The 23,520-nt window shown below is 40.1% G+C and overlaps 1 protein-coding gene across 1 annotated transcript in view; it reads left to right on the top strand.

Moving 5' to 3' along the window:
* RYR2 (ryanodine receptor 2) overlaps positions 1-23,520 on the top strand; it is a 564,826-nt gene that overhangs the window by 537,654 nt on the left and 3,652 nt on the right. The window contains exons 100-104 of the mRNA XM_055081210.1: positions 57-191; positions 9,205-9,361; positions 10,794-10,858; positions 12,977-13,077; positions 14,038-14,089. Coding sequence (XP_054937185.1) covers positions 57-191; positions 9,205-9,361; positions 10,794-10,858; positions 12,977-13,077; positions 14,038-14,089 — 510 coding nt within the window. The remainder of the gene's footprint in view (positions 1-56; positions 192-9,204; positions 9,362-10,793; positions 10,859-12,976; positions 13,078-14,037; positions 14,090-23,520) is intronic.

The following is a 23,520-nucleotide window of genomic DNA, read 5'->3' on the forward strand; positions in this document are numbered from 1 at the left end:
AGTAAATCCACTGACTTATATTTCTAATATATGTTCAATGTCACATTGCTTTCCAGCTTGTATTAACCGTTGGCTTATTAGCTGTTGTCGTATACCTGTATACTGTCGTGGCATTCAATTTTTTCCGAAAATTCTACAATAAAAGTGAAGATGGCGATACACCGGACATGAAATGTGATGACATGCTAACGGTAAGTTCATACACTTTGATCTCCTATGAATGAAAAAAATTCTCCTGCTTCTTCAACCCAAGGAACTGTGTAGTTATTCTTTAACAGTGAAAAATAGAAAATAGTGTACACAGCAAAAAGTTGTTTGGCTTTTTAAAGAATTGACGATTTTCATTTTTTGTGGAACATGAAGGACTGTTTCTGCCAATTTTGCACATCTACTGTATCAGCCTGATAAGTAGTAGAGTCCTGAGGAAAGTCCTTAGAACTGGAAGGATTAATGTAAACACTTTAGCCTGTTGTTCATATATTCTAGGACAGCAGGTAAAATTATTTCCTTGTAGAAGGTTTAGGTTATTTGTTCACCTTAATGACTTGAACTGAAATTACTGAAGTCCAAAAATATCTTTTATATTGAGTATCTGGGTTAAATTACTCTTTTAGTCTTGGTTTTAAAATCAACAGATGTTAAAGATTTCATATTGCTTCATCACTCTTCCATAACCTGCATCTCTAATATGACAAATCAGAAATTACCATATATGAGATGCTAGACTGGGAAGGGGAAAATTAGACAAAATATTTAACCTCTAGCTGGAAAGAGATGAATCCCTTCAGTGAGCTCCAAACTGAGATACCTACACAGTTGGGGCTGGTATAAAAAGAGATGGACATAATGATGCTAAAATTGCTCTAGAAAAAATAAACATCTCAAAGGAGTAGTGACAAAGACCTACTAATATTATAAAGACTAGTAATTAAGACAGTTTTTGTACTAGAGAGTGATAGATCAATGGAATACAGTCTAGAAAGAGATTCAGATACACATGGAAATTAAAAGTATGATAAAAGTGGCCTTAGACATTATGAAATGAAAAATAATTCAATAAATGGTATTGGTACCATGAACATGCTGTTAGGAGGAAACTGCTAAAAGTGGATGCCAACCAAGTTCTTTACATCAAAATAAATTCCAAATGAAATAAATCTTTCAGTGAAAAAACAGAAAAATGAAAGATAGGATTTGACTTGTGAAGTAATAACGATTTTTTTTTAATAGATGTATTTATTTATTTATTTATTGCTTGCTCGCCGCATTGGGTCTTCGTTACTGCCCGTGGGCTTTCTTTAGTTGCAGCGAGCCGGGGCTGCACTTCATTGCGGTGCATGGGCATCTCATTGCGGTGGCCTCTCTTGTTGCGGAGCACGGGCTCTAGGCGCGTGGGCTTCAATAGTTGTGGCACATGGGCTCTAGAGCGCAGGCTAAGTAGTTGTGGTGCACGGGCCTAGTTGCTCCGCGGCATGTGGGATCTTCCCGGAACCAGGGCTCGAACCCGTGTCCCCTCCATTGGCAGGCAGATTCTTAACCACTGCACCACCAGGGAAGCCCCATAACAACAATTTTTTAATGGGGAAAGGTCTTTCTGAACATGACATAAAACCTAGGATCCATGTAAGCATAAAAAATTACTTTAAAAAGGAATAACTATAAGGAAAAGCTTAAATGCAGATGACAAGCTAGCAAAAATATACTGAACACTGTAACAAAGGGCCAGTTTCTTTAATTTACAAAGTCTTTGTCACAACTGAGAGAAGAACTAACAAGCCAATAGAAAAATAAGCAAATTATATGACTAGACAATTCACTATAAAATAAGTTGAATCAGCTTATAAATATGGAAAGATGCTCAGCCTCCATCATATTGATACTTTAAAAAGTGCAAATCAAAACAATCAGTTGCCACCTTTACCTATCAGGTTTGCAAAATATTAAAGTTTGTTAATACCCAGAGTTATTGAATTGATTGAAAAACTGGCACCTTCATGAACACCGTTGGGAATTTAAAATAACACAACAATTGGAGAGAAATTTTATAATATCTATTGAATTTTTAAGTGTACTTACCCTTTGACTTGTCAGTTCCATTGCTAGTAATTGACCTGTTTATTCACAAATATGCCTTGCTATATTCAAGGATATTAGCTGCTATAACAAATTGAAAATAATATAAATTATCATCTATAGAGTCTTGATTAAATAAATTATGGTAAATCCATATAATGGAAAATATGTAGCTTTTTAAAATAGTAGAGAAATCTGTACATGCTGATGTGGAAAGACATACAAATTATACTTAAGTGGGGGAAAAAAAAAGATCAAAAGGATCCTAACTGTACAAGATGATATACACACATATGCTAGAATGTATATAATAGATATGCTAGAATACACATACTATTTTTCTGGAAGAACACATAAGAAACTGTTAAGAAGAGTTCGTACAGGAAGCAGGACCACAAGTCAAGGAGGGAGAAGACTTGTGCGCCGGGAGACTGACCGCTCCCTAGTAGTAACCTCCACCAGAGTCGCTAATGGGGGACACTTTGCCACCTAACGGTAGGCACTTGTGCCTACACTGACTCCGGGGAGATTCATTTATATTCCAGGAGAATCACGCCAATGGGTCTGAATCTCAAAATTCACCAGCCTCAGGTCAGAAAGTTGTCCTGCAGTCGTTCATTCCCAGAGGGTGTGATGCTCAGTGAACCGCTCAAGATTGGTGGAAAGTAGGGAGGGTTTCAGATGGGGATATGCAGTGGCCTGGGTTACACGGTGGGGACAACGTGTGACTTGGATTCGCCTCTCCTACCACAGTAATGACCCCCAAAATATCCTGGTCTCTCACTCTCACATCATGAGTCGTATCTGACCCTGTTCAAGTTGCCCTAATAGTATTTGTATATGACTACATTTTGCATCTTGCTCTCAGGATGTTTCCGCTACTTTTGTTACTTTTGTCAGTGGATTTATTAGGAGAAGAATCCACGCATTATTTGAACAAGAGGTGGGTTAGGAAGACCACTGCCTTTATCTGGTTGATTTTACCCAATGACAGGGAAATGTATAAAGAAGGTAGAGAAGCTTGCCTCACTTTAGGCAAGGAAATTGGCTTCTTGATGTTTTCATCTGTGGGCTTGGGACTGAGGAGCTACAGCCAGGATTTTGTTCAGTTTCAGGAATTTCCGTCTGTATGGGCGAGACTGCCTCTGGCCAGCTCTGTTGTACGTATTTCTGTCTTTACAAATAACAATGAACAGATCTTGCCTTCGGCTGAGGTGAGGTTAAGAGGCATCATAAGTTTGCATCTTAGGTGTTTCTTTCTTGAAAAAGAAAACTGAGTTCCAGAATACAAACTACACCTCGGCTCCTACCTCTTTCATAATTATGTACTGCTGTCAATCAGTCGAACCAGACAGGAGTCTGTGTACTTTTGCACAGTCCATTTCCAGCTGATTGTTCTTAACAGCTATTGTGTCAGAGGCCACATTACCCAGGTTAACGTTTCAATTTTAGATCTAAAAACCCCTTTTAATTTGCCTCTTACTAATGCTTGTGCAGGGAGGTTTTGAAGAAGCCATAGCCACTTAAAATGTAAGTAATCACTGACAGTAATGTTCATTAAAAGTGGAGGCTTAGTAAAACCAAACAGCTAGCAAGACAGAATTATGGAGTAGCAGGTGGTCAGATTTCATTGTTTTAATTCCCCAAAGAGAATCCTTTCTTTATGCCAGTCTCCTTAGCATTTCTTTTTCAGAGTGAAGTCTAGTATTCTCATCTGAGATAGGTTTTCCTCACTCATGTCATATTTTATTGCTGTCATCCTGAGTTCCCATTGCATTTGTTGTTTCAGGTTGTTTCTTCGGGTCTCAGAGAACATTGTAGGTTTTCTGGGGGACGTAATTCACCCGCCAGTGTTTCATAACTTACAGCAGGTGGCACTGTAGCTGCAGTTTTGCAGAGTCAGTGATGATTCATACTTAAATTTCTTTTCTTCTTTCTTTACTTATTTATTTGGAATCACGGTGTTTTGAGCCAGAGAATCTAATTAAACCAGCCATAACCTGATAGAATTTGAACCTCTTCACCAAGAACGTAGGAGAAGAAATTGAAAAGTAATCTAAAGTTCTCCAGTCCAGGGCAAAAAGCTGATTGCAGCTAGAGAGCCAGGGAGACTGACGTGGCATATATAAGAGCATTCATCTCCAAAGGAGTGGTTTTCAGCCTCACATGCCCGGAGGAATCACCAGGAAAACTCTCTGTAAATCCACAGATCTTCAAGACCAACCCCAGATCCCTTGAGTCAGAAACTGTAGGAAAGGTATCAAGACCTGTGTATTTGGGAAAAAGCTTTCCAGGTGGTTGAGCTAAAAAGTATACTCCTAGGGAAATAACCTGCTTAAGTAGTTGTTCTAAAGTACTTATTTTACCCTATCTTCTCAACGAATAATCTGTTTCTCTCTAGTTCAACCTCGATCTCTTTTTCTCTCCCTGTGTCTTTTTCTCTCCCCACACCCGCCTTTTTTTTTTTTTTTTTGCCAAGGTAAAGATCTTACAAGGCTCTTCACCAGTCCACTCTTCAGTGTCCCCTCAAGGCAACATAAACAATGATTAACCCCAGAATGTGTCAGTTTAGGAGGTGGATGGGGGGAAAGTCACAGAATATTAAATCTTGAGAATTAGCAACTGCCCTGTCCCCATTTCTGTAGCACCGGGCGCCTTCCTCCCTCATTACTCAGGTTCTCTGAAGAAAGCAGTGTACCTTTTTGCTGCCCAGCATTGCTCCTCCAGCTCTTATTATCAGGTTGAATCTGATTCTCTGAAAAGGAAGGTAGATGAAAGGACTTAACCTTTTCAGGCGCAGAACGGTAATCGGACAGCCTGCCGCCTCCTATGAGTGGCTGGTCACCACATTTCCTCCTACTCCACCACAGCAGCCATGGCCCTGCTACTTCTGGTGAGAACTGATAACGAAAGAGAAGGTTGGGAAAATCAATATCAAAATCCCCCCGGTGAACTGTGCATTTTATTCTTTTTCACTTTGGTATCTTATTAAGCCTAACTAAGCACATCCACAAAACTCTACCTTTCTTTTCACAGCATGACCATATTTCATTTTAATGAAATATGGTGGAATCCCCTCCTCCAAGTTCTTAGTGCTATCATAGAAAGAAGGCGAGCAGTGAGATGCAGACATTGCCAAGAGAGGCCAAGTGGCTGACGAGAGATCTAAAAAGAAGGAGACATTTACTTTGGTAATTTAGCCTCATTCCATGGTCTTGTTTTCAACTTTAATGTCTAGAAGGTAAAAGTGAATCATTTGCCTGAGGACAGACTTACATTAACCAGACTCCTAAGAGTCAGATGTATCAGTCCTAAGAGTCAGATGTATCAGTCAGAATACCAACATTCCACTCATTAACAGTTCAAGCAACAAGTTGATAGTTTCTTCTCTATAGAAAAACTCGATGTGGGGAGCCAAATTATAATCCAAAAGTCTTGGTCAGCAGGAATTAGCAAGAGGAATTAGCTAGACCATCTTAGTTACATACATGTCAAATAAGCGGGCTTGGAGAGCTAGGGCATTCTAGGACCTGAACAGGGAACTGCAGTGATCCACTGTTGGCCCACTATGGCCATTAGTGTGGGGAGTCAAAGGGCCAGAATTTGACATGGAGAAATGCCAGACCACAGCCAGGTAGATTGTCCAAATTAAGTCACCAGCCAAAGGGGGTAGGGGGAGGATTACAAACAAAGCTAAGAATGGGAAATCCAGGAAAGGATGGCCTATGTTAGTTCACTAAGTAAAGAGTAGGCAGTTGCAATAATAATTCTATTTCCTGTAGCCACAGTTAATCACATGTGTGGACAGATTTGGAGAAAAACATAATAACCCCCAATTTTTCTTAATAAAAATAAGAAATGCATGTGGTAAAAACTAATTCCAACAATATGCAAGAATATACAGGGAAAATAAAACTTTCTCTACCCACAGATCCACCATTAACAGTTTCAAGCACCGTTTTAAACAAACAGTTCTAAGAAATTAATGCCGTGTCCTGAGGGCTTTTTTAAAATGTCTTCAAATTTTTATTTCTAAAGATTGATTCAGTACGTGGTACCAGGAATCCAGAATGTTTAAGCCTCCAGGAGATGTGGATGCAGGATTAAGTTTAGGCACCGTTGGTCTCATCAGGCTGTCTGTGAAAAAGGACTATCCTGGCCTCTCTGTAAGAGAGACCCCTTCCCTGGGTTCCAGAACAGTTCTGGGGTGATGCTCTTTGCTTATTGCGTCCCAGACTGACCAACCTCTTTTCTGAGTGACCCAATCTTTTTTTTTTTTTTAATTTTATTGAAGTATAGTTGATTCACAATGTTGCATTAATTTTTGCTGTACAGCAAAGTGATTCCGTTATACATATGTATATATTCTTTTTGTATTCTTTTCCATTACGGTTTATCACAGGATATTGAATATAATTCCCTGTGCGATACAGTAGGACCTTGTTGTTTATCCATCCTATAGATAATAGTTTGCATCTGCTAACCCCAAACTCCCAATCCATCCCTCCTCCAACTCCCCCAGCCTTGGCAACCACAAGTCTGTTCTCTATGTCTGTGAGTCTGTTTCTGTTTTGTAGATGTGTTCATTTGTGTCATATTTATCCGTCAATGGACTTTTAGGTTATTTCCATGTCTTGGCTATTGTAAATAGTGCTGCAGTGAACACGGGGATGCATGTATCTGTACGAATTACAGTTTTGTCTGGATATATGCTCAGGAGTGGAATTGCTGGATCATATGGCAACTCTATTTTTAGTTTTTTAAGGAACCTCCATGCTGTTCTCCATAATGGTTGTACAAATTTACATTCCCACCAACAGTGTAGGAGGGTTCCCTTTTCTCCACACCCTCTCCAGCATTTGTTATTTGTATTGATAGATGTTTTTAATGATGGCTATTCTGACCAGTGTGAGGTGGTACCCCACTGTAGTTTTGCTATGCATTTCTCTAATAATTGGTGATGATGAGCATCTTTCCATGTGCCTTTTGGCCAGCTGTATGTTGTCTTTGGAGAAATGTCTATTTAGGTCTTCTGCCCATTATTCGATTGGGTGGTTTGTTTTATCCTTATTGAATTGTATGAGCTGTTTGTATATTTTGGAAATTAAGCCCTTATCAGTCACATGATTTGCAGATATTTTCTGCCAGTCCATGTTTTGCTTATGGTTCCCTTTGCTGTGCAAAAGCTTCTAAGTTTGATTAGATGCCATTCGTTTATTTTTGCTTTCACTGCTATTGCCTAAGTGACCCAACCTTTATTTAATTCTGTTCATTAAATTCCAGGCATCTGACTTAGATGCAGAATACAGAAAGTTTCCTATCAGTAATTAGCTGTTGAACTATGAGCATTTTGGTGTCATCTTGCTGCCTATTCTTTGCCTGAACTTTATGCTCGTTAAAATGACCTGAGAATCTGAGGTCTCTTTGAGCCGTTCTCCATGAGAACAGCTGACCAGTCATAACTTTTCACTCCTCAGTCATCCCACAAGTGCTTTTTGAGTACCTATCATGTGCTGGACATTATTTAGGCACTGATGATAGAGTAGTAACCCAAGTAATTCTTCTTATAATGGGACTAATTCTAGCGGAGTGAGATAGGTCATAAAACATCAAATGAAAAATAAGTTGGAGATACAAGTCTGGAATTCAGGAAAGAGACCCAAGGTGTAAACAGAAATTTTTTGAAGTAATTAGCACAGATGATATTTAAGCATGAAACTGGGCAAGTTCCCCAAGGGAGTGCCCTAAAAGAAACAGAAAGTCAGAGAACCCAATCCTGGGCATTAGTTCATGAAGCGATAGGGAGATGAGGAAGAACCAGCCAAGGGGGCGGAGAAGGAATGACCAGAAATGTCAGAAACCAGAGGAGTGTGGTGTCTCACTGAGTGAAGATGCTGTTTTGAGGTCTTTGCCCCGTTCGTTAGGGTTACAGCAGACAGTGAGTTTTTTGTTTTGCATTGATGGGTGACATCAGTTGGGTAAATGAGAGTGTCTCAAACAGTCTGAGGAGGCCTCATGGAAGAAGGATTATTCACTGAGGTTCTGAAGGATGAGGAGGTTCTAATGGGATACAAATGGGAAAGAATATTGCAAGATAAGGAGACTATGCAGGCAAAGATCTAGAATCAGGAATATTGTATTTGGAGGAGGCATGGGTAGAGGAGAGGGCGGTGCTTGGGAGCCGTAAAAGATCAACTTAGAGAGGGGAAGCATGGCTAAATCAGAGGGCCTGGAATGGAGAGTGTGGACTTATCCTAAATAAAGATAAAACCCTCGATGCTTAATCCAGTGGTCCTGATGTTGGCCCCCCCAGAGGACACTTGGCAATGTCTGCAGACATTTTTGATTGTCTGTGGGGTGGGGCGCTACTGGCATCTAGTGAGTAGAGGCCAGAGAGCCTTCTAACTTATGCTACAGTGCGTAAGACAGACCTCACAGCAAAGAATTATCTGGCCTAAAATGTTAATGGTTTTGAGGCTGAGAAACCCTACCCCAAAGCGCTTTACTGAACCCCTCTTTTTTGGCAATGGACACTGCAGCTGTACATGTTGTCGGTTGCTTTAAAGTTTCAGAGTTTAAACAATGAGCTGCTATTTCTTCCCTGCCTCTCTCATTTTTCTTTATTCTAGACATTAGAGTTAAAAAATTTTCACATTATATTCCAATGTGATAGATGAAAGGATGGTAAGTGTTAAGTCTGGTTTTTTCCTCACTTCATTTCTAACATTCCATCCAGTTATACAGTGGACTTTTACTTCCCCATTCCTTTGTCTGTTATGCTCACAAAAAACTGAACAGTGCAATTAAATATAGTTTTGTGGCCCTTACTGTGATCTTAATGGGATAACCTTATGCCTGATGCTAGTGAGGTATTCTTCATTTCCTACAAAGTATGACAGGTGCTAAGCAGAGTACACAGCACAGAGTTTTGTTTAAAAGACAGCAGAAAGTAAGAGCCAAGTGTTTGCATCACAATTACAAATACTGGAACAAAAAGAGGTGATGCAGAAGGCAACGATGTTCATCATTTCCACACTGAAGATTAGGAACAAGAGAGATAATCTTAGGTGTGTTGAGTATAAAAATGGGCAGTGATCCTCCAGGAAGTGAAGCCATTCCTCTCTTTTCCAGTGCTATATGTTCCACATGTATGTCGGGGTACGTGCTGGAGGGGGTATCGGTGATGAAATCGAAGACCCAGCCGGCGATGAATATGAGATCTATCGAATCATCTTTGACATCACCTTCTTCTTCTTTGTAATTGTCATTCTCTTGGCCATAATACAAGGTAAGCATCATCCTCAAGAAGATCTAGAATTTGACCTACATATTGTTGAAGCTAATATTAAAGACAGGGTAAGAATGTCAGGTGTTTCCTAGAAAAGCCAAATAGAACTCTTCCGTTCAGTGTTTCTTCATTGGAAATCTGTAGAGGGAAAAACAAAGAAGCAAGGGACCCTGCTCTAGCGGGGAGATGGATACAGGTTTCTTTGGCCTCCTTTCAAATAACAGAATGGAAAGAGCACTTTCCTGGGTCTGATTTCCTGCTCTGCCACTGAGGACCTTTACAACTAGTGGTGGGTGAGCCATTTAGCCTCTTTGGGTCTATCACATGGAAATTATATAAAGCTGTAAGCCATGGGTTATTGAAAAGATGTCTTTAAAAATGATGTCTGTTCCGTGTGCCCTGGGAGCAGAATGTTGTTCTTCACATTTGAAGAAACTGAGCCATAGTAAGTCTAAGTAACTTGGCTGAAGTGTACAGCTGAAAAGTGTCAGGGCTGGAATCCAAAGGCTCAGGGTCTGGACCCAGAGCTGTCACGTGCAACCACTGTGCCATGTTGACCCATTCGATCTTCCTTTTACTCCAAGGGAACTTGGAGCTGGTAGTTTTTTCCTCTCCTTTTGTTCCAAGGTAACTTTTTTTTCCCCTCAGAAAAATCACTCATGTTGTCTTCTTCTGCTTACACATTTATCCTAGCTTGAATTAAATGTCTATAAATGGGACATTATCCTCTAAATTCCACAGGCAAAAATTGATACCCTTTTTTCAGTAAAGTACAGGAACACGTTTAAAGGATTCATAACCCTTCCTTTATGTCTTTATTGAGTGTAACAATAATGTGTTTAGAAGAGGGCAAAGTCATATAAAACACTTGGAAGAAAACGTACAGCCCGGCAAGTCACAGGAGAAAAGGGAACAAAGCAGCAGGAAGCCGTTAGTTGCTGATTGCTGCAGTTAATAACGTTACGGAAAGTTTTTTGATGGCGAACTTGTGAAAAAAATGATTTGAGGCAAATTCCTCACAGTTAATATGGGCATGTTTGATGTGCAAATTAGCACTTGAAAACCTTATTAGTGGCATTTTCTGTACTTTATGACCATAAATCTCCATTGCTCCTTCTTGGCGTGAAGCAGGTAGTAACATACCATTTATTGATGCCAAGGTAACCCAAGGTTTTTCCCCGCTGTCACTTCCTTTTTAAACCCCTTTTCAGGCAGTATGTACGTGCCCTGGGAACTGCATGTATGTCTGCCCCCCAAAGAGAGAACGCTGCTGCCCTCATAGGAGTATCTGGTGTGCGCTCACATCTTCTGCCAAGCTCTGAGCATCTCTCAGTGTCATGGTCCCTTTCCTTGGGAGGCTTAGCCAAGGGGCTGTGAATTTCATCATCCTTCTCTGGTTGATAGATTAAATCCCGTCTTTACTGAACACTAGGTTTAATTATCGATGCTTTTGGGGAACTAAGAGACCAACAGGAACAGGTCAAAGAAGACATGGAGGTGAGTCTCTCCGTTTCTGACTGCGTTTTTGTTGTTGTGGACACTGCCTGTCCCCAGTCTTTTATCAGAGAATGACGACTATGGGAGAAGGGGTGGGGGGACATGAACAATGCATGGCTTCATTGGCCTGTTTTTGATTCAGGCAATACACGTAGTTGAGCGCTGTTGCTAGGCTGTGTGGTGGGCTGGCTCCAGGTACATGCAAACAGTAGTATGGCGCCATCTGCCCCTCCAGGAGGGGGAGACCATTCATTCAAAATTGGTGGATCCGCTGACAAATAAGAGGATATCATGAGCAGTGAGCAGTGTGATGAGCCCTTTATAGGAGGAAACCCTGAGTGCCGGGGTCTCTGGGGCTGGTGTCTAATTTCCTCTTGTATGATCAGGGCGTACTTAAAAGAAGGGATGCCCAAGCTGAGGCTGGAAGATTGCAGAGGTGTGGATTTGAGAGAGAGAGCACGTGCAGGCCAGTTTTAGGCCACCTCCCCACCCCGACGTGCCCCACCATGCCCGTCACCAGGGGTACCATTCACATTGGATTCTGGGAAAATGTCACCGCCTGACGTTCTATATACCAAGACTCTGATTTTAGGGAATTTGATAAGCAGATTTTTTTTCTTGGAAGCGTAACTGGTTCCGGATGAAGCATTACTTTCTAGTAATGGGGCTAGAGAAGAAGCCCAGCTAATTAAGAGCCTAATTATGCATTTGAGAAATTTACAGTGTGACTTACAGGCTGGGAAGCAAGAAAAGGGTTTTAAGCGGGGCAGCGAGGTGATCCGATTTTACATTTTCAAAAGATAACTATGGATTAAAATAGGGGGAGTGAGCTCGACACAGGCACACCCAGGGACAGGGAAGCAGCTGTCAGCATTTTCTAGGTAGGAGATGATGAGGCTTTTGCTAAAGAAGTGCCACTGAGGATGCAGGGGCCACATGGATTCAAGCAGTACTTTACTTTGGCATGAAAAGAACTTGGTGATTGGCCAGATGCAGAGGATGAAGAGTTTGGAGCAAGCGGGGATGTTACAGAGGTTCCATCCCGCATGAGCCTCTAGAAAGAAGCATGGTGGCTCAGTTACACACAGAGTGACCGAGAGAGGTAACAAAAGAGGAAGGGCAGTTTCCTGGGGAAAGCTGTTCAGTGGGAACCTGTTTAGTTAAGAGACACTGAATGGTGTACAGACTGGATTGCTGAATGGAGCCTTTCTGCTGTCAGCAGCTGTTGATCAGTAAGGCAGGGAGGATTATAAATTACCTTAATCATCTTGATTCTAGGCTCTCGCATCTAGGGCATCATAAACATGCCTCTAACGGTATGAAACAGCTTCTAATTTGCAGGGAAGATGAGCGTCTGGAGCCACATGAGGACAATAATTATTGAATTCATTTGAGTTGATACACAGGAGATGCTAATGATAAAATGCAAGGCCTGCTTCTCCCTGGGTTTTGGGTACCAGGCCTGCAGATGGCAGACCTAGCGGGTGGAGAGAGATGGATGGGATGGGAGGGCAGCGGAGAGAGCAGGTGTCCTGTTTCTAGAGTGGACTGTCATCCCAGTACGTGTATATTGGTTGTGTGCCTAGCATGATGCCTGGCATGTGGCGGACCTTCTCTGAACCGTTCATTCACCACGTCACAGCTTGGTGTTTGGTTTGGTCCTCCCCAGATGGAAGGAATTTGTGCCTTCCCCGCTCCACCAGCTTGGTCATCAGACTTGGCTACGATAGATACCAAGTTTGTGGTTTCAGTTGAGGACACATTGAGTCCTACCTGGATAACTTGAGCCAGTGTAATGAACAAGAGTGATCACCAAGCCTGGGTGTGTTCACTTAGGCTGGAGAAAAGAAGACATTGCTTTGCTTTTTGGCCATCATCTTGTTCTCTTCTTTCTGCCTCTGTTACTTCTTGCCGTTGGTTCCTATGTCATTTAAACCCCACGGCAAGATGTAGTGGTGGCAACAGTTAAATTGATACTCAGGTGCCTGGCACAGTCTTCTGGGGTGATCTTTTACGTAGACCGAATAAACCAAGTCGCCGCCCCTGAGTGGTGAGTTGTGTTTTCCTTTTGTTTTGCTTTCTGAACTCTCACCTTTGAATACTGCCTTTGTCTTCTAGACCAAGTGCTTCATCTGTGGGATAGGCAATGATTACTTTGACACCGTGCCCCATGGCTTTGAAACCCACACTTTACAGGAACACAACTTGGCCAATTATCTGTGAGTGTGCCTGACTCAGACTCCCCTACCTCTCCTGATAGCCAGGCATCCTCCACCTCAGCAAGCTGGAGAAACAGGACAGAGAGGCCCTCTCTTTACCATTGGCTTCAGGCTTCTTATACCTCTCGGAGGGAAAGACCCACAGCTAGTGCTTCTTTTCCCTCAAGAGTAGGTTGACTTAGGAAATGAAGTTGCAGCCCTCCACGTGAACAATACCTTCTAGAACATGAAATGAAAAGGTGGAAAGGATGAGCAGAATATGTACCAAGCCTCTCAGAGAGCTTTGGCATGTTCTCCATTCCGAACAGGAATTCTCTAGCTGCTCCCTAGAGATACGTGAATCTTCATTTTTCTTTTCTGAAGAACCATAGATAGACCTCTTTAGGCACCACTGGAAACAGTTAAATGTTGTATTTTTTTTTTTAATACGTAGAAATCTGGCTGTTACTTGAGACTAGCCAAAACTCTCCTTCAGTACAATATTATTTCTTAATCCGTTTCTAACCTGATTTTAATATCTAACAAACAGAAAAGATATAGAGTAGCACTGTAGCAATTTTTTTTTAAGTGGGTTTTGGAATTCACAGGTATGCAATATTAGACAAGTTATTGAACCTTTTTAATTCTCGGTTTTCCAAATGAGGATTGCAATTCCTGCTCCATGAGTGAATGTGGAAACAGTTGCAGGTAGGGTCTGGCACTGAAGCTGGTATAACGCAGCTCCCAAGAGGTATAACTTGATCTGTGAACACATTATATATAGCTCCTTTGAAAAAAATATTTTAAAAGCTGATTGATTAAGCTTTTGGTGCCCATGGCATTTTTTTTTTTTTTTGGCCCTGAAGGTTTGACCCATTTATTTCCTCTGCCATGAAGTTAGTCCATAGCAGAATCAGAAGTATCTTTTAATGCTGATATTTCCATACAATCCATTTCTGATTACTCTCTCTGTATCTGTAGGTTTTTTCTGATGTATCTCATAAACAAAGATGAAACAGAGCACACAGGACAGGTAGGTAAACAGTGACCATACATCATCTAAAAGAATCTCTGCATTTTGGAATGTGTACATTAAACATTAATATTGGAATTACTTTCAGATATTAGTCATGGTATCTTAGTATAAAATCCCTGTTATCCTGGATGAGTATGCAAAGATTGCTGTAGTAGAAAAAGTAAAATTAGAATTGCACATTTATTAGCTGAAAATGCTGAGTTTGGGTTTTGATAATTATAATATACTTGATTGCTTAATCAGATAGCAGATGATTTCAAATGAACTTCATTCAATAGTATTACGGTCATTTAAAAATAATTGCATATCCTGGGACAAGATGGCAGAGTAGAAGGACCTTGAGCTCACCTCCTCTCAGAAGCACACCAAAATCACAACTGAATGCTAAACAACCATCGGTAAAAAAAGATTGGAACCTACCAAAAAAGATATTCTACATCCAAAGACAAAGAAGAAACCACAACGAGACAGTATAAGGGGTGCACTTGCAATATAATTAAATCCTATACCTGCCCCAGGTGGGCAACCCACACACTGGAGAATAATTAATTATATTGCAGAACTTCTCCCACAGGAGTGAGAGTTCTGAGCCCCATATCAAGCTCCCCAGCGTTGGGGTCTGGCATCAGGAGGAGGACCCCCACACCACCACCCCAGAGCACTTGACTTTGAAGCCAGCAGGGCTTGAGTGCAGGAGCTCCAAAGATCTGTGCAAAACAGAGATGCCACTCTTGGAGGGCACACACAAGGTCTTTGTACCTCAGGACCCAGGGCAAGAGCAGTGACTTCATAGGAGCCTGGGCCAGACTTACCTGCTGGTCTTGGAGGGTCTCCTGGGGAAGCAGGTGTGGCTCACTCTGGGAACAAGGACACCAGTGGATTCATTGGCCTGAGCTCTCCCAGAGGCCGCCATTATGGCACCAAGACCTGGCTCCACCCAACACCCAAACCACCAACAGGGTGGGAACACAGACCCACCCATCAGCAGACAGGCTGCCTAAAGACTTCCCGAGTCCACAGCCACCTCTAGACACGCCCCTTACATGGCCAGCCCACCAGAGGGCCAAGACCCAGCTCCACCCACCAGTGGGGAGACACCAGTTCCTCCCACCAGGAAGCCCACACAAGCCTCACCCACCAGGGGGCAGACACCAGAAGGAAGAAAGAAAACTACAATCGCCTCCATGCTGTGGAACTGAGTCTGTAAACACAGGTCAGAAACTACCCTGGGACCACCTGGTCCCCGGCCCTTGGTGATGAGAGGGGAGTGTACTGCTGGGACACATAGGACATCCCCTACAGAGGGCCACTTCTCCAAGGTCAAGAAACATAACTGACCTTCCACATACATAAAAATACAAATAGAAATTAAGACAAATGAGATGGCAGAGGAATATGTTCCAGACGAAGGAACAAGATAAAACCCCAGAAGAACAACTAAGGGACATGGAGCTAGGCAATCTACCTGAGAAAGAGTTGAGAGCAATGCTCATAAAGATCCAAGAACTCAGGAAAAGAATGGATGCACAGAGTGAGAAGTAACAGGAAGTTTTAAACAAAGAGTTAGTTAGTTAGAAAATATAAAAAACAACCAAACAGTTGAACAATACAATAAGTGAAATGAGAAATACAGCAGAAGGAATTGATAGCAGAATAAATGAGGCAGAAGAATGGATAAGTGAGCTGGAACATAGAGTGGTGGAAATCACTGTTTCAAAACTGAATAAAGAATGAAAAGAAATGAGGACAGTTTAAGCAGCCTCTGGGACAATGTCAAAGGCACCAACATTCACATTATAGGGGTCCCAGAAGGGAGAGAGAGGAAAGGCCTGAGAAGATATTTGAAGAGATAATAGCTGAAAAATTCCCTACCATGGGAAAGGAAACAGTCATCTAAGTCCAAGAAATACAGGCAGGATTAACCCAAGCGGGAACACACCAAGACACACAATAATAAAATTGACAAAAATTAAAGAAAAATATTAAAAGCAACAATGGGAAAGCAACAAATAACATACAAAGGATTCCCCATAATAGTATCAGTTGATTTTTCAGCAGAAACTGCAGGCCAGAAGGGAGTGCCATAATATATTTAAAGTAATGAAAGGGAAAAACCTACAATCATGAATGCTCTACACAGCAAGGCTCTCATTCAGATTTGATGGAGATATCAAAACAAATCAAAAGCTTTACAGACAAGCAAAAGTTAAGAGAATTCAGCACCAACAAGTCAGCTTTATAGCAAGTGCTAAAAGAACTTCTCTAGGCAGAAAGGAAAAGGCAACAACTAGAAAAAAAATTACAAAATGGGAAAGCTCACCTGTAAGGCAAACATACAGTAAAGGTAGGAAATCCTTCATACACAAATAGGATAACTAAACCAGTAATCGTGAGAGGAGGAGAGTACAAATGTAGGATATTTGAAATGCATTTGAAATTAGGAGATCAGCAACTTAAAACAATCAAGTATATATATAGACTGCTATATCAAAACCTCATGGTAACCACAAATCAAAAATCTATAATTGATATACACACATGAAAAAAGGAATTCAAACACAACACTAAGGATGGTCATCAAATCCCAAGACAGAACAAAATAGAAAAGGAAGAAAAGACCAACAAAAACAAATCCAAAACAATTAACAAAATGGCAATAAAAATATATATATTGATAATTTCCATAAATGTAAATGGATTAAATGCTCCAACCAAAGTATACAGACTGGGTGAATGGATACAAAAACAGGACCCATATAAATTCTGTGTACAAGAGACCCACTTCAGATCTAGGGACACATACAGATTGAAAGTGAGGGGATGGAAAAAGGTATTCCATGTAAATGGAAATAAAGAATAGCAATACTCAGATTAGACAAAATAGAGTTTAAAATAAAGACTGCTATGAAAGACAAATGACACAAAATAAATAGTGATCAAAGGAATAATCCAAGAAGAAGATACAACCATTGTAAATATATATGCACCCAACACAGGAGCACCTCAATGTAGAAGGAAATGTTAACAGACATAAAAGGAGTAATTGACAGTAACACAATATTAATGGGTGATTTTTAACACCCCACTTACATCAATGGACAGATCATCCAGACAGTCAATAAGGAAACACAGGCCTTAAATGACACATAAGACCAGATGGACTTCATTGATATTTATAGAGCATTCCATCCGAAAGCAGCAGAATACACATTCTTTACAAGTGCACATGTAACATTCTCTAGAATAGATCTCATGCTGGGCTAAAAAGCAAGCCTCAGTAAATGTAAGAAAACTGAAATCATATCAAGCATCCTTTGTGACCACAATGCTATGAGATTAGAAATCAATCAATTATAGGAATAAAACTGTAAAACACACAAACACATGGAGGCTAAACAATATGTTACTAAACAACCAATGGATCACTGAAGAAATCAAAGAGGAAATTTTAAAAAAATACCTAGAAACAAATGACAATGAAAACTTGACAACGCAAAAACTATGGGATGCAGCAAAAGCAGTTCTAAGAAGGAAGTTTATAGCAATACAGTCTAACCTCAGGAAATAAGAAAAATCTCAAACATCCTAACCTTATACCTAAAGCAACCAGAGAAAGAGGAACAAACAAAACCCAAATTTAATAGGACAGATATCAAGATCAGAGCAGAAATAAATGAAATAGACACAAAGGAAACAATAGCAAAGATCAATGAAACTAAAAGCTGGTTCTTTGAGAAGATAAAATAAACCTTTACCCAGATTCATCAAGAAGAAAAGGGAGAGAACTCAAATCAATAAAATTGGAAATGAGAAAGGAGAAGTCAGAATGGACACCACAGAAATACAAAGGATCATAAGAGACTAGTACAAGCAATATATGCCAATAAAAGGGAGAACCGGGAAGAAATGGACAAATTCTTAGAAAGGTACAACATTCCAAGACTGCACCAGCAAGAAATAGAACATATGAACAGACCAGTCACAAATAGTGATACTGAAACTATGCTACCACCAACCAATGGATCACTGAAGAAATCAAAGGGGAAATTAAAAAATACCTAGACAAATGACAGTGAAAACACAAGGTTCCAAAACCTATGGGATGCAGCAAAAACAGTTCTAAGAGAGAATTGTATAGCCATGTAAACTTCATAGTTACAGCCATATAGGCTCAAGAACCAAAAAAATAATCTCAAATAAACAACCCAACCTTACACCTAAATCAACTCCAGAAAGAACAAACAAACCTCAGTTAGTAGAAGGAAAACAATCATAAAGATCAGAGCAGAAATAAATGAAATAGAGACAAAGGAAACAATAGAAAAGATCAATGAAACTAAAAGCTGCTTCCTTCAAAAGATAAACAAAACTGAATAATGAATAAACCTTTAGCCAGATTCATCAAGGAAAAAAGGGAGGGCACCCAAATCAATAAAACTAGAAATGAAAAGGGAGATGTTACGTAGGAAACCACACGAACACAAAGGACCATAAGAGACTAATACAAGAACTATATGCTAATAAATGGACAACCTAGAAGAAATGGACAGCTTCTTAGAAAGGTACAAGGAGTAAACAGAAATAGGAACAGACCAATTACAAGTACTAGAATTGAACCTGTGATTTAAAAACTCCCAAAAAACAAAAGTCCAGGACCAGATGGCTTCACAGCAGAATTCTACCAAACATTTAGAGAAGAGTTAACACCTATTCTGAAACTAATCCAAAAAATTGCAGAGGAAGAAACAGTTTCAGACTCATTCTATGAGGCCACCATCACCCTGATACCAATACCAGACAAAGATACCACCAAAAAAATTACAGGCCAATGTTACTGATGAACATAGACACAAAAATCCTCAACAAAACACTAGCAAACCGAATCCAACAATACATTAAAAGGATCATACACCATGATTGAGTGGAATTTATCCCAGTGATGCAAGGGTTTTTCAACATCCCCAAATCAATCAGTGTAATACACCATATTAACAAATTAAAGGAGAGAGACCATATGATCATCTCAATAGATGCAGAAAAAGCTTTTGATAAAAGTCAACATCCATTTATGACAAAAACACTCCAGAAAGTAGGCACAGAGGGAACCTACCTCAACATAATAAAGCCCACATATGACAAATCCACAGCTAACATCACACTCAATGGTGAAAACCTAAAAGCATTTATTCTAAGATCAGGAACAAGACAAGGATGTCCACTCTCACCACTTTTACTCTATGTTGTTTTGGCAGTCCTAGCCCCAGCAATCAGAGAAGAAAAAGCAATAAAAGGAATTCAAATTGGAAAAAAAGTAAAACTGTCACTGTTTGTAAATGATGTGATACTACACATAAAAAATCTTAACAATGCTATCAGAAAACTACTAGAGTTCATCAAGGAATTCAGTAAAGTTGCAGGATACAAAGTTAACACACAGAAGTCTGTTGCATTTCTACACACTAACAACAAATAATCAGAAAGAGAAATTAGGAAATAATCCCATTACCTAAATGTCCATTGACAAAGGAATGGGTAAAGAAGATGTGGTACATACATACAGTGGAATATTACTCAGCCATAAAAAAGAATGGAATAATGCTATTTGCAGCAACATGCATGGACCTAGAGATTGTCATACTGAGTGAAGTAAGACAAAGACAAATATCATATGATATCGCATATATATGTGGAATCTAAGAAAATGGGTCAAATGAACTTATTTACAAAACAGAAATAGAGTCACAGATGTAAAAAACAAATTTATGGTTACCAGGGGGGAAGGGGGGAGGGATAAATTGGGAGATTGGGATTGACATATACACACTACTATATGTAAAATAGATAATCAACAAGGACTTACTGTATAGCACAGGGAACTCTACTCAAAACCCTGTAGTGACCTATATGGAAAAGAATCTAAAAAAGAATGGATATATGTATAATTGATTCACTTGTGGAAACAATATTGTAAATCAACTACACTCTAATAAAAAGTTAAAAATAAAAGAATTTCATAAGGACAAAAACAAACAAAGGAAACAATCCCATTTACCATCGCCTCAAAAAGAATAAAATACCTAGGAATAAACCTACCTAAGGAGGCAAAGACCTGTACTTCGAAAACTATAAGATGCTGATGAAAGAAACCAAGATGGCACAAAATGATGGAAAAATATACCATGTTCTTGGGTTGGAAGAATCAATATTGTCAGAATGAATAAACCAGGCTTCCCTAGTGGTGCAGTGGTTAGGAGTCCACCTGCCAGCACAGGGGACGTGGGTTTGAGCCCTGGTCCAGGAAGATCCCACATACCGCAATGCAACTAGGCCCGTGCGCCACAACTACTGAGCCTGTGCTCTGGAGCCTGCGAGCCACAACTACTTAAGCCAGTGCACCTAGAGCCTGTGCTCTGCAACAGGAGAGACCACCGCAATGAGAGGCCCACGCACCACAATGAAGAGCAGCCCCTGCTCGCCGCAACTAGAGAAAGCCTGCGTGAATCAATGAAGACCCAGCGCAGCAAAAATAAATAAATTTTTTAAAAAATGAATAAACTACCCAAGGCAATCTAGAGATTCAGTGTAATCCCTATCAAATTACCAATGGCATTTTCAAAGAACTAGAACAAAAATTTTTTAAATTTGTATGGTGACACAAAAGACCCCAAATAGTCAAAGCACTCTTGAGAAAGAAAGATGGAACTGGAGGAATCAGGCTCCCTGACTTCAGTCTACACTACAAAGCTACAATAATCAAGACAGTACGGTACTGGCACAAAAACAGAAATATAGATCAATGGAACAGGATAGAAAGTCCAGAGATAAACCCACACACCTATGGTCAACTAATCGATGATTAAGGAGGCAACAATATACAATGGAGAAAGGACAGTCTCTTCAATAAGTGGTGCTGGGACAACTGGACAGTCAAGGAATTCAGTAAAGTTGCAGGATACAAAGTTAACACACAGAAGTCTGTTGCATTTCTACACACTAACAACAAATAATCAGAAAGAGAAATTAGGAAATAATCCCATTACCTAAATGTCCATTGACAAAGGAATGGGTAAAGAAGATGTGGTACATACATACAGTGGAATATTACTCAGCCATAAAAAAGAATGGAATAATGCTATTTGCAGCAACATGCATGGACCTAGAGATTGTCATACTGAGTGAAGTAAGACAAAGACAAATATCATATGATATCGCATATATATGTGGAATCTAAGAAAATGGGTCAAATGAACTTATTTACAAAACAGAAATAGAGTCACAGATGTAAAAAACAAATTTATGGTTACCAGGGGGGAAGGGGGGAGGGATAAATTGGGAGATTGGGATTGACATATACACACTACTATATGTAAAATAGATAATCAACAAGGACTTACTGTATAGCACAGGGAACTCTACTCAAAACCCTGTAGTGACCTATATGGAAAAGAATCTAAAAAAGAATGGATATATGTATAATTGATTCACTTGTGGAAACAATATTGTAAATCAACTACACTCTAATAAAAAGTTAAAAATAAAAGAATTTCATAAGGACAAAAACAAACAAAGGAAACAATCCCATTTACCATCGCCTCAAAAAGAATAAAATACCTAGGAATAAACCTACCTAAGGAGGCAAAGACCTGTACTTCGAAAACTATAAGATGCTGATGAAAGAAACCAAGATGGCACAAAATGATGGAAAAATATACCATGTTCTTGGGTTGGAAGAATCAATATTGTCAGAATGAATAAACCAGGCTTCCCTAGTGGTGCAGTGGTTAGGAGTCCACCTGCCAGCACAGGGGACGTGGGTTTGAGCCCTGGTCCAGGAAGATCCCACATACCGCAATGCAACTAGGCCCGTGCGCCACAACTACTGAGCCTGTGCTCTGGAGCCTGCGAGCCACAACTACTTAAGCCAGTGCACCTAGAGCCTGTGCTCTGCAACAGGAGAGACCACCGCAATGAGAGGCCCACGCACCACAATGAAGAGCAGCCCCTGCTCGCCGCAACTAGAGAAAGCCTGCGTGAATCAATGAAGACCCAGCGCAGCAAAAATAAATAAATTTTTTAAAAAATGAATAAACTACCCAAGGCAATCTAGAGATTCAGTGTAATCCCTATCAAATTACCAATGGCATTTTCAAAGAACTAGAACAAAAATTTTTTAAATTTGTATGGTGACACAAAAGACCCCAAATAGTCAAAGCACTCTTGAGAAAGAAAGATGGAACTGGAGGAATCAGGCTCCCTGACTTCAGTCTACACTACAAAGCTACAATAATCAAGACAGTACGGTACTGGCACAAAAACAGAAATATAGATCAATGGAACAGGATAGAAAGTCCAGAGATAAACCCACACACCTATGGTCAACTAATCGATGATTAAGGAGGCAAGAATATGCAATGGAGAAAAGACAGTCTCTTCAACAAGTGGTACTGGGAAAACTGGACAGCTACATGTAAAAGAATGAAAGTAGAACACTACCTAACACCATACACAAGAATAAACTCAAAATAGATTAAAGACCTAAATGTAAGGCCGGATACTATGCAACTCCTAGAGGAAAACAGAGGCAGAACACTCTTTGACATAAATCACAGCAAGATCTTTTTAGATAACACCTCCTAGAGTAATGAAAATAAAAACAAAAATAAACAAATGGGACCTAATTAAATTTAAAAGCTTTTTCACAGCAAAGGAAACCATAAACAAAATGAAAAGACAACCCTCAGAATGGGAGAAAATATTTGCAAATGAAGCAACCGACAAGGGATTAATCTCCAAAATACACAAACAGCTCATGCAGCTGAATATCAAAAAAACAAACAACCCAATCAAAAAATGGGTGGAAGACCTAAATAGACATTTCTCCAAAGAAGACATACAGATGGCCTAAAGGCACATGAAAAGATGCTCAACATCACCAATTATTAGAGAAATGCAAATCAAAACTACAATGAGGTATCACCTCCCAACGGTCAGAATGGCCATCATCAAAAAACTCTATAAACAATAAATGCTGGAGAGGATGTGGAGAAAAGGGGACCCTCCTACACTGTTGGTGCGAATGTGAATTGGTACAGCCGCTATGGAGAATGGTATGGAGGTCCATGAAAAAACTAAAAATTGAACTACCGTATGACCCAGCAAACCCACTCCTGGGCATATACCCCGAGAAAACCATAATTCAGAAAGATACATGCACCCCAATATTCACTGCAGCACTATTTACAATAGCCAGGATGTGGAAGCAACCTAAATGTCCATCAGCAGAGGAATGGATAAAGATGTGGAACATATATATACAATGGAATATTACTCAGCCATAAAAAGGAACGAAATAGTGCCATTTGCAGAGACGTGGATAGACCTAGAGACTATCATACAGAGTGAAGTAAATCAGAAAAAGAAAAAATATC

The sequence above is a fragment of the Physeter macrocephalus genome, chromosome 20 (genome assembly GCF_002837175.3).
Source record: "Physeter macrocephalus isolate SW-GA chromosome 20, ASM283717v5, whole genome shotgun sequence".
In the NCBI taxonomy this organism is placed as follows: Eukaryota; Metazoa; Chordata; class Mammalia; order Artiodactyla; family Physeteridae; genus Physeter; species Physeter macrocephalus.